The following is a 12,508-nucleotide window of genomic DNA, read 5'->3' on the forward strand; positions in this document are numbered from 1 at the left end:
GAGAATATTTGGCATAATACCGCTCCATTACAAACACAATATTTTCTGTTATCTGCTCTAGAAAGACTTTGAGATGCAATTGTTAGGGCTATATACCATGCACTGTTTATTGTGAACCACTTACAGACTACCCTATGTTATGAAACATGTCATGTTTTCACTTGCACATATTGTATAATCATCAACATGTATATCAAATGTAGTTGCATGTCTAATCAGCATCAAATGCTCAAGGTATTTATGTTGGCACACACCACACACAAGAGAATTGGCAAAAATTGGCCATTAAATAGCAAGAACATGACCTCCTTTAAGAGACATTATAAATGAGTACTCAAAGCTGAAGGGGGTAAAAATGAGGCCAGCTGTATCTCATGAGAAGAAGACAAAAAATGGGTTTAAAAGCTGGCAGTGGAGTAATTGCATCATGTCTGTGTTTAGTGCAGTCTTTTGAGGGTTCTGCTCTTATCCCCATCTTTAAGAAGGCAATCAGGGGTGTAATCCTGCAGGTATTGGGGGAGTTCTCCTGATCTGATTTATGTGTCATCAGGAAGCTGTCAGTTAAGATGAGCTAGGACGTGTCTGTTGGGGTTAAGATTTACAGTACCTTTCCAGGGAACTTCATTTGTCAAGGGGGAAAATAGATATATCTCAGAAGAAAGATGATCAACCTTTTAAATAGCATCAAAGTTTTTTAACTGAAGAAACGGTTGGTAGAAGAATGCCCATTATAAGGGCCCAAGAAATTTATGCAAGAAACAAATTATTCACCTGTGCTCAGGGCATTTGCCAAACACTGCACATTTTAAAATGTCCTGTTTGCAATTCTCTGAATTATTAGTGGCTTTATTAGCATTAAAAAAAACAAACACAAGTTTAGACGTAACCTTTTTGCAGTGCTACATAGCTGGAAATGTATTTTATTTACTTAGTGTTATTTGAAGATATCACAGTCTATCTGCAAAACAAAATCACAAAAAATTTGATTACTTTTTTTTCTTGGTTTGCAAAGTATTGTTTATCGCTTGAGAATGCAATAAAGAAGTCATAAATCAAACTGATGTTTAATATCATACTAAGCAACAGCCTATATTGCAGCTATAGTAGAAACTTTATCTTGCAAATATTGAACAAAAACAATTACCCTGGAAGAAGACAGAGGCAGAGGCAAGGGTTTGGTTTTCACAAATCAAACACAGAGAATAAAACTCATATTGATTTAGTGTGGCTGGCTGAGATGTCGAAAGTATGTTTTTCACTTGTAATGAAATTATCCAGGGCCCTCTTCTTGGCTTATGGCCTCTGTGCTGGTGGATGACCAGACTTTATTAATCCACATGCACAATACTGCCTCATGAATCTCAGGGAGTTCCAGTGAGTCTCAACTCTGCAGGAAAAAGCCCTCACAATTCTTATTACAGTGTTTGTGCTCACAATTATTTTATTTTTTTAAATACAATGAGTTACATACCCCACTTTGGCCAAAACCAATACTGCAGTTCTGTTCCTCTCGTGCCTTTAGAGCAATATTTCTACAAGTAACACTTTAAGTTGACATGATGGGTTTAACCGTTTTTCTGCAAGGATAATGGAATTAAGAAAATTAGCTGGAACAGCCCTGTTTTCAAAGGAGCCCTGAGGTTCATCACCTGCCAAGCTGAGCCATACGCATGTCAGGGTTGCTTGAACCCCTAAATGGAAGACTTTCTTCAAACTGAATGATCTTAAAAATCTGGCGTTATTTACTCTGTTAAATGTATTAAACAAAATTAGTCATAAATGGGTGTGCATCTAGGGTATCAGGCAGGTTTTAGTCTAAGATGTCTAACATAAAAATCAATAATACACTTTAGAATATCAGTTTTGCGATATATATAATATGTTGGGCCAGAGCAGTTTCTAGCTATATGTGGTGTAAGCGGCCACTTAGGGCCCCCGAACCACCAGGGGCCCCCGAAAGCAAGTTCTTTTTTATTTTATTTATATTTTTTTAAATACTAAAAGCTGCAAGTAAGACTCAGGCAGCTGTTATGGCTCAATTAGATAGTTGTAGGTGGCTGAGAGGTGAAATTCTGTTGAGCAATAATTCTCACAAGCTGTTCTATTGGTTGTATGTTGAAGGTGCTATTCCCATTGTAAATACTTATTTATCTGTATATTTACATTGTATATGTCTTGGTCTGTCTTGCCAAAAGGCTGTCTACCTTAGCTAATGCCAATTTTATTACTTTTGTCTTGAAGAAAACAGTAGTAACTGCATTTCTAGGTAGCTGAGTGATCTAGCTGAATGCAATTTACACAAACAGATCTAATTCAGACAAAGTGAAAAGTCAAATTTGAAATTAAAATTTTTCTTTTATGTGTGTGTGTTTCATGAAATTAAAGCAAGTAGTTACAGATGTTTTTGGAAAGGTTGTTACTTGAATGTTGAATTTGCAATAAAATGAGCTGAATTTAAAAACAATCAATAATTACTGTTTCTGCCAGGAAATTGGTGATAACACAACAAAAGTCAATTGGTAATAATGCAACTCTTTTTAGTGTGCTTTTAGAACCAATAGTAAAAATACATGTAATGTTGTTTGTTGTGTACCATAAAACAACAAGGTTTGGATCCCATATTTACACCAATATACAGTATTTTAGACTAAATCAAATCTAGCTTAAGATATTACATAGCATTAGAAGAGGACTTAACATATTCTGCACAGCAAATTCAGCATTTAAGGCCAGTTTTACAAAAGTCAGAAGGCAAATTTATATCAAACTAGTTGGTGAAGCACATGGAGCAACACACTGGACTAAACTTATTACAGCCATTACATATGTTATCATTAGACAAAGAAACTTTTTAACAGATCAATCTAAAACATTATGGTAATGTAGCAACAGCCTAATATTACAGCCTTTATTTTCAAGGAGGGTGTTTTAGTCACATCTCACTGCCACTAAAAAGTCCAATATCAACCGATGTGTTGCATATGAAGGCTATATAAAGTACTCCCTCTACAGGTTAATAACATTATTACAGTTAAACTGGATATAAACTGGAATAAGACCTGTACCTCAGTTCATAGGAAATTTGGGTAAAAAAAAAAAGAAAGAAACAGATATCTAAATCTAATATATTATAATACACAATATTACCAGTCAGCGATCAAACAATATGTACAATTTAAGCAATAGAATACACACACACACACACACACACACACACACACACACGTGCAAGACCGTAGGCAAAGTCTGGAGACATAGGCTTAATGTTAACAACTAACCACACCTACAGATAAAAACATACACATGAATCAGAACTGGTTATTATATGAAGTCCTCAGAAATAAATCATACAGTATTTCAATATGGAAAAAAATAACGCAGCTCAAAGTGGATCAAATTGCCTTTAATGTCTCTTTATTTGTATATGAGGCACAACTAATAGTGATTTCTCCTCCAGTTGAGGGAGTGCCTCCTCTTCCTCTTTCTGTGGCTCTGCTCCTTTCTCTCTGGCCAGTGGAATCCAGTCACTACAGCTCTTTCCAACTCCTCGTAATCCTCACTGTCGGAGTCCTCCTCCTCCTCCTCCCGGTCAGGGTAGCTCAGATCTGGGAACACCTCCCTCAGCTTTGAAGTGAAGAACGACTGCAGACTGTGGCCTGCCTGAGCCACTTCTGAGTCCGACTGGAGAAAGAACCAACATAATCAGCATCTAGCTGCCATCTTCACTTGTAAGATCTTAAGACAACCATATATCTTTTACTCTACATATTTAATAGGATTTAATTGATATGAATATATTCCAACTGAGCTCCTCCTGCAAGCCAATAATGTTCAAAATGTGATACAAAATGTTTGACCTGATGCATTCTGCCTTTCAAAGGCAAAATGCAGTAACTTCACTTTTGTCAAAATTAAGTCATGACTGAAATGGGTCACTTAGAGCATAATCTGTCATGATCTGGTTTGGCTAAACTATGCTCAGATTTAGAGAAAATTGTGTGAGACTATTTACTATGATAGTCCACAGACAGAAAGACAGACAGACAGATAGACAGATAACGAGTGATTCAAGTAATTGAGTGAAAACGAGTGAAACGAGTGATCAAAAAATTGTGATTTGTTAATCATATTCACCTTTTGTTATATTGAAAGCACAATAACAAAACATTATATGATGTTTTATCTTGTGAATTTAATGATTGCAACACGCTCCAAAAATGTTGGGACAGTCGAGTGTTTTCCACAGTGAAACATCACTATTTCTTCTAATAACACTTATTAATCATTTAGGCACTGAAGATACAAGTTTGTTAAGTTTAGAAAGTGGAATTTTCCCCCATTCATCCATTATGCAGGTCTTCTCCTGCACAATTGTATGGGGTCTTCGTTGCCATATTGTGCGCTTCATAATGCACCACATATTCTCAGCTGGAGATAGTCAGAGCTGCAGGCAGGCCAATCTAGCACCCACACTGTCTGTTATTCGGCCAGTAATTAGTTTGAAGTTGTCCTGTTGAAATTTCCAGGATGTCCCTGAAACAGTGCTGGATGGCAGTATATGACGCTCCAAAACTTTAACATATCTGTCTGCAATAATGTGCCCTCACAGACATGAGTGTTACCCATGACACACCCCTGGCCAATATAAACACTGGCTTTTGGATCTGACGCTGATAACAGCTTGGATGATCCTTTTTCTCTTTGGCCCAGAGAACACAAAAAACTTTTTTGAAATGTGGTCTCATTGGACCAAAAAAAAAAACACAGTTCCACTGTTTTACTTTCCATCTAAGATGAGACCGAGCCCAGAGAAGTCAGCAGCGCTTCTGGTCAATGTTGATGCAGAACTTCTGCTTTACATAGTAAAGTCTTCCATCTGTGGATGCAGCAGCGAGTGGTGTTGACTAACAAAGATTTACTAAAGTAATCCCAAGATCATGTTCATGATATCCATTACAGATGATTGATGTTTTTAAGACAGTGACAGTGACGTCTGAGGGATCAAAGATCATGTGCATTCTGAAGTGCTATTTGTCTTGCACTTTACGCACAGAGATATGACCAGATTCCTTGAATCTTTTAACTTTGAGTACTGTAGAGGGTGAAAAGCCCAAAATCGTTCCAATTTGTCTTTGGGGAACATTGTTCTCAAAGTGCTGGATTATTTGCTGACGCATCTGTTGGCAAATTGACAATTCTTGAATGATCCTTGCTCTTGAAGGACTAGGCTGTTTTTGGAGGCTCCTTATAAACTACGACACGATTGCCTCACCTGTTTAACATCTCCTGTTTCATATCGTCTTGTTATTTTAACTCGTAATTTTGTATTAATCTTAAATTGCCCCAGTCTCAACTTTTTTGGAGCATGTTGCAATCATCTGATTTGAAAATACTGTACATATAAAAAAAAACTATGAAATTTACAAGGTAAAACATCATATAATGTTTAGTTGTAGTGCTTTCAATATAGCAAAGGGTGAATATAATTTACAAATCACTCCTTTTTGTTTTTATTTGCATTTTTCATACTGTCCCTACTATCTCTGAATTGGGGCTGTAGATAGATAGAGATTACAGTAAAATATGTAGCATTTATTATACAATGCAAACGTGCAATGAACATAAAAGGGTGAATATACATTTTAATTCAATCTTAGATAAATTAAACAGGATATTAAAAAACTAATGCATAATCATGGCATCAGCACAGATTTTGAATGTGAATTAGTTGTGAAATTAAATATTCACCACTAATTACCAGGACGAGGTAAGCTAACATGATAATGGATTTCACTCACGTAGTTGAACTTGGCACAGTTTTTGAACATAAGCAGGAAATCAGCCACAAACTCATGAGGGGACTGGTAGTGTCGGTGACTGTTTCTGATGAGCCTGTTCCGAATGACAGACAAGTCCATGGGTTTCTTGATGATCTGATAATAGTGACGGGCCTAAAATAAAAACAGATTAGATATAAACAAACTTTTGTGTTCCATTCCAAGTTCAAATGTTCAAATGAAAGTACATAATATACTGTAGGTGTCGAATAAGATGAGGATGAATAAATGATGACAGAATAAAATGTTTGGGTGAACTATCCCTTTAAAATTTTCATGTTGAAATTACCAGAGGGCTGACAGGCTCATGGAATGGAGCACTGAGAATGTTGCTGAGGATCAGAAGGGTCAGCTTATCACATTTCTGTACACAAACAAACAAACAAACAAGTCATTCCATTAAATATCATTCTTACATCTGTTCCCCAATTGTTGATAGCAGATATTTCACCTTTTTTTTTTTTAGACAGTTTATCTGTCAATCTCTTGAAGGATGCAATTGTTATTTTTTTAATTTGGACTCCCAGATCTCTGAGGTAAGAGAATTAATCAGAGCTGGACCAGATGACATGCAGCATCCCCTTCACTTACCCTCTGATCACATGCCGACAGTCCATATGGCACTGTGCCTGTGGACATCTGGACATTCTCACAGTCATATTCCACCTCAGGCTGCTCCACATCCCTGCACAGGGTGCAAATCCAGTCACCTCTGTGGAAGTCCATGATAATAAAGTTTAGTTTCTGCACTAAGTAAATACACAGGCGAAAATGTGAAGAGGGAGGGAGAATGGCTTACGTGGGGAAACTATGGAGGGGAGGTACGTGGCAAGACAGGTGAAAGACCTTGGGGCAATGGTCACAGCACAACAAGTCTCCTCCAATGAGACAGACTGCACAGAAGTCCTCATTCTCGATCTCAGGTCTTTCCTCTGTGGGCTGGTGCACAGAAGTAGGCTCTGATACTGTTTCACAGCTGTTGTCAGGAGGGAGCGCTAGCTGCTTTGCCTCCCATACAGATTCTGGTTCAAGATTCAGAGTCACTTCAGCTGTGGAATCTGGATCTGATTCAAATTCCTGTTCAGAAGCCAAGAGCACAGATTCTAGATGCTGCTCTGAAGCCACATCTGATTCTGATTCGATTTGCAGTTCAGATTCAGCACTTGGATCTGATGCTAACTGATTGAGGTATGATTCCACATCCACATTTAAGCCCGCTTTTGTGAATAAATCAGAACATGGCACTGATCTGGGTTCAGATGGGCAATCATGTTTAGAGTGTATTTCTTCTGTGCCAGGTTGTAAGAGAGGATCTGGATCACTGGAAATGGCTAGTATCATGGACTCTTGATGTATGTTGCATACTTCTTGCACAGTAGGCTGAGAAACCTCAAGGGCGCCAGGTGATCCACTGCTTTGCAGGTATTCTAATGATGGCTGCTCTGTAGGCGGCACACTGTCTCCTGTTTGAACTGACTCCTCACTTAATGTTCCCTTAAAAAACATACAGTTATTAAGAAAACTTACTTATAAAGGCTTAAGAGAGAAACATGTCATTTCTGCACCACCAGCATCACCAAATAGAATTGCAAAAATATACCCATCCCATTGGTTGTGCTAATGATGGTGTGTTAGGCTGGTAAGCATTGATGGGGAAGTTACTCAAAAAGTGATCAATTACAAATTACTAATTACAGTACTTCTCTAAAAAATTGTAATCAGAATGCTTTACCAATTACATCATCAATTCATAACTTTACTAATTACTGTACTTTTAAGTTACATTCTAAAACACTTTAAACAGAAAAGTCTTTGTTTTTTCTCTCTCAATAAGTAATATAGTCATATGCAAGTCTTACACCCAGCACCATATGTCTATCCCTCACAATGACTTTTTAGGGGGTGCAAATGAACATAATTAATGTTTTAAATATGTTGTACCAAATATTATTTTAGAAATATCAGTAACCAAGTAATGTGCTGAAATGTTATTAATTAATTTAATTGCAAGTTAGTAACTATAATCTTTCTCCCTCGTGTTTCCTTAGACTCTTATTTTGAAGTATTTTCCCCGGACTAGGTTACCCAGTATGAACTGCCCTCATCACTGCCAACTATTCCTTATTGTTCTCTCCTGTTTTCCAGTCCCTCGTTAGCTTTTGTTTTCTGCATTCCTTTGTCATTACTTGTTTTGAGTTCCCATTTGTTTCACTGTCATTTTTATTAAAGCCTGCAAATAGATCCTACGTCTCCTGTCTCATCTCAGCAACTACTTGTGACAATTAGATTACAGTGACTGATTACTTTTGTAATGATCACACCCGACACTGAGTGATGTTGAAAGTGCCGCAGAGCCAGTGTTTACACTTTTTCTGGGAAATAACTTATAGTTGTCTCTGAATTTTAATCTGGGACAGAAGAAAGTATTCTAACGTAAAAAGACACCAATTTAACTTTAAAGATGAGCATTCGATCAATAGATAATTTAGCCTAGAACATATCAGTAATCTTGAAAGGCTGCCAGCATACAAGATACCTGAGAGGTTGCTTCTCTCTCTAACACCCTTAAGACAGTTCTTTCAGGCTTCCTTCGAGTCTCAGAGGTGAGATCTGTGCTCTGATGGCTCTGTGGTGGATGCTGTGAAACCAGGATTTTGAGTCGCTTAAGACACACAACTGGAAACTTAGAACCATCAGTGGCATCTTTGTCACTACAGAAAACAAATAAGTATTTCAGTTTCACAATTTGTAATGTTACTTCTACATTAACAATATGTGAATAAAACCATTTTACCTGGTGTCCACATCAACTCTTGATGGTCTCTTCTTCTTTCTTGTTTTCAGTTTTCTGTTTTCATAGGCATATGCATAAACATTATCTAAAAATAGGAAAATGTGATTTAGATTCATCAGACAACCCACAATCAGCCGAACAAGACAGAGGTTGGTAACACTTTAAAATAAAGTGGTATTCATTAACATTAGTTAACTACGTACATTTCAGTCAGGACCACTCTGTTTAATTGGAATTGATTTGTACAAGCTCTTGACAATAGTGTTTGGCAGAAAGGCTCCACACTGAGGGGATGGAGCCTATAGCAATTAACCAAATAATTTACAAGCAAATTGACAACTGACATATGACAGTTTCAATATATGGTAAAATAGTGATGCAGTACAATGGATAACAGTATCACACTGAAATATGAGGTAATCTCCATATGGACAGAAGATGCAGAAAGGCTCAGATTGGCTTGAGCATGATGGGGAGCTGGGTATGGGGGTGGGTGAGCGAATGTCTGTAAGACAGACTACAGCAGGTGTGGTCTGAATGGTGAGTTTATATGTACTGCCTAATTGGTAGGAGGTGGAGTTCATAGATCAGCTAAGTGTCAGCTGATGAGCTGGCTGGCACTCCGTGGTCTGCCTGAACTACACTTAAGCTCCATTTCAGTCGCTAATGCTCCATTAGTTAATATGAACCAAGAATGAACAATACAGTTTTACAGTATTTATTCATCTTGGTTAATGTTAATTTCAACATATACTAGAACATAGTTTTACAAATTGTATACATAAAAAAATAGTTGATGCATTATGAACTAACATTTATAAATTAATTGTTATAAATCAACATTAATCAAAATTAATAAATGCTGTTAAAAAATATTGTTCATTATTAAGTCATGATACCTAATGCATTACTATTATTAATAAATAGAATCTTATTGTAAAGTGTTACCCAAAATTGTATAAAAAAAACTGTCTCTGTACCCGGTTTAGATTTGTAGGTGGCCAGAGTAGACATACTATGAATGCTTGTACACTGCGGTACTGGGCAGATCTCAGAAGCATCCTCTGTCTCTCTGAGCCGTGGACAGACCTGCTGATACAAGAACTAAACAATAAAGTCAAGGTTATGAAATATGCCAGTGCCACATTGGTGACAGGTTTGTAATGCAGATTGAATCAGTGAATTTAAATGAGTGAATAGTCAACTTGTTAGACTGAATGCAATCAGTTATGTGGGCTGCTGCATCTAATTTGTTCTCGAAACAAAAAGAGGTTAAGGGATCTGTTTCCAAGACAACAGTTACAGTATCTCTTTTGACGTTTATAACTTGGTTTATCCTTAAAAGGCAAGTAATACAGCAGAGGTCACTAGAACAAAGGTGTTTTGAGGCTCAATGATTGAAATGGATCTAAAAGGAATCAGAATGAGAACAACCTCAGGGGAACAGCATTTTATAAATTATTATTAATATTAATATGGTGAGAAATATTTTTTTCTGAAGACAATATAAGTGGTGCTTGCCAAACTTATTGCCACTATATGCTTTTCAAAGTTTGGGGCCCGCCTCCCTAGGGGGGCATTAGAGCATATCAGGGGTGGCGTGGAGAGTGGTAAAAGCTTTATTAAAAGAAAGACAGACAGACAGACAGATAGACAGTTAAAATGTTGGAGGACATTGCAGTTTCTATAGTGATCGACTCTTGCACACAGGCTACTGCTTGAATGCTATTTTTCAACTGAGAAAGCTGACAGCATCTCTGCTTGGGAGTGGTAACAGGTGATCGAACACACACTCCATCTCTCTCTCTCTCTCTCTCTCTCTCTCTCTCTCTCTCTCTCTCACACACACACGCACACACACACACTCTCTCTTTCTCTCTCTCTCTCACACACACACACTCTCTATTTCTCTCTGTCTCTCTCTCACACACACACACACACATATCCTTGTTTATCCAATAACTTGTTAGAAACATCACAAGCCGTGATACTATTTCTGAAGTGACATTTTTGAATTACTAACAAAGGCTTGGACGCATCATTTGGTTTGAACCAGCAACGGCAGATTTTGATCAGTCGCATAAGAAAGTTTTGTAGACCTCCTTGCTTGCATATGCTTTTTCATTTGCCTGTCTGTTGCACGCTCGACATTGTGTCGAATGAGGCGACACAAGGGGACTTTCTTGAAGGCCTCGGTTACCTCAGAACTTGAGAAAAGGCCAATGAGAATTTGGCAGACAGAATTTGCATATTCCTCCCCCGGACATAAGGGTATAAAAGGAGGGAATCGTGCATCTGTTCATTCAGATTTCTTCTTCGGAGCAGAGCGGTTGTGCGATGAGCAAGCTGAGATCACTTCTGTTCCACTCACCTCTGCAGATCGTTGCTGTTGGATCTACAGCGCGTATCAGAGGCTATCTCCTTCTCTGCACAGCGTCAGTACTGCGGCGCCTCACGGCCAGTCCGACTACTCCCTCAGACCCACTGAGCTGGATGACGAATTCACCGCGCCATCGGAGAGCGTCCCGGTGTCTGACGTGGAAGACTCAACTGGACTGCCGCCTTTGGGTCGGCACGCCCAGTCTGAGGCTGACACCCAGATGGCCGACATGCTTGCCCTGGCCGCCATGAGCGTGGGGTTTGACTGGAACCCTCCGTCCTCACCGCAGCCCTCACGGCTAGACGATTGGTTCCTTGGGTCTGGGGGCTGCTCACAGACACGCCCCCCCCCCCCGGTTCCTTTCTTCCCGGAGGTGCATGATGAGCTGATTAGGCCGTGGAGGGCAACTTTCACTGCCCACAACTGACCTCCTTATTCATCCGTTCTCACTATCCTCAAAGGCGGCCCACGGGTACTCGGAGGTCCCCTAGGTGAACAGAGCGGCTGCGATCCACCTATGCACGGTGCTCCCCTCCAAGGCCTGTAGGATGACATCGTCACTGACTGCCAAAGCCTAAAGCGCCACCGGACAGGCCACCTCCACCCTGCATGCCATGGCCCTCCTGCAATTTCACTAGGCCAAGGCACTTAAAGATCTGAACTTGGGTAGTCCTGACCCCGACGTGTGACTGACTTCGCCCTCAGCCCCAGCGTCGAGCGCCCCTCAGGAAGCATATGCCCCCCATCTCTCGGATGTCTTCGAGGACCCGGAAGGCTCCCATGCGCTACAAAACTGGACGACGCAGAGAACGAGACATTTGCTCCAGAGCTGGTAAACAGACCACTCCATCTCCTGGTGGAGGGCCGGGAGGAGAATCTTTATTTACCCTTATTTCCTTTGCCGCAGCCCGAAGTACCCACATTCTCAATAAAAGAGCGATTTCCTCATTCCGCATCTGGCCCGCAAATGCCATTTTCATGGCAACACGGACCCCTCGCCTCCGGACCCATGACTACTGTCCCCTGGCCGGCCGGTTCTGACGAGTCCAGAGGATGCCTACACGGGACCTCCGCCTCAGTCGCTAACCTGTCGGGTGCACGGAGCAAGGTAAGTGCTTCAAGTCTTCTCTCAGCACCAAAGCCTTGTGACGCACTTTTGCCTCCCGACACAAACACTACCTGCTCAGCCCCGCTGTGAAGCCCCACCAGGTATTTCAAAAACGATCATCCCCCTAGTGCCCCTCGCATGGAGCTTAGACGCATGGCTTGCGCTTCCCAACCCGTTGTGCTGGCTGGCCAGGACCATCTGACTAGGCTACGCGATCCCGTTTGCCAGGCCTCCGCCCACTTTTGGAGGCATCCGCTTCACCTTGGTGCACGGTGAAGATGCCAACACCCTACGTGCGGAGATTGCAACCCTTTTACGCAAAGACGCGATAGAGCCTGTCCCTCCAGCCAAGATGAAGAAGGGTTTCTACAGCCCTTACGTCATCGTAC

General features: G+C 40.2%; 1 protein-coding gene across 4 annotated transcripts in view; it reads right to left on the reverse strand.

The window, feature by feature from the left end:
- Positions 1–2,367: 2,367 nt before the first annotated feature.
- LOC127651818 (tripartite motif-containing protein 66-like) overlaps positions 2,368–12,508 on the reverse strand; it is a 28,736-nt gene continuing 18,595 nt past the window's right edge. For 2 of the 4 annotated variants that reach the window (XM_052137880.1, XM_052137954.1), the window contains exons 11-18: positions 9,612–9,735; positions 8,632–8,716; positions 8,374–8,548; positions 6,637–7,331; positions 6,429–6,549; positions 6,127–6,201; positions 5,799–5,951; positions 2,368–3,681 (exon numbers count right to left, since the gene is read on the reverse strand). In XM_052137880.1, the coding sequence (XP_051993840.1) occupies positions 3,436–3,681; positions 5,799–5,951; positions 6,127–6,201; positions 6,429–6,549; positions 6,637–7,331; positions 8,374–8,548; positions 8,632–8,716; positions 9,612–9,735 (1,674 nt within the window). In that variant the 3' untranslated portion in view covers positions 2,368–3,435. The remainder of the gene's footprint in view (positions 3,682–5,798; positions 5,952–6,126; positions 6,202–6,428; positions 6,550–6,636; positions 7,332–8,373; positions 8,549–8,631; positions 8,717–9,611; positions 9,736–12,508) is intronic. The other 2 variants (XM_052138091.1, XM_052138028.1) reach the window with 2 other exon arrangements.

Source organism: Xyrauchen texanus, chromosome 1 (assembly GCF_025860055.1).
Source record: "Xyrauchen texanus isolate HMW12.3.18 chromosome 1, RBS_HiC_50CHRs, whole genome shotgun sequence".
Taxonomy (NCBI): Eukaryota; Metazoa; Chordata; class Actinopteri; order Cypriniformes; family Catostomidae; genus Xyrauchen; species Xyrauchen texanus.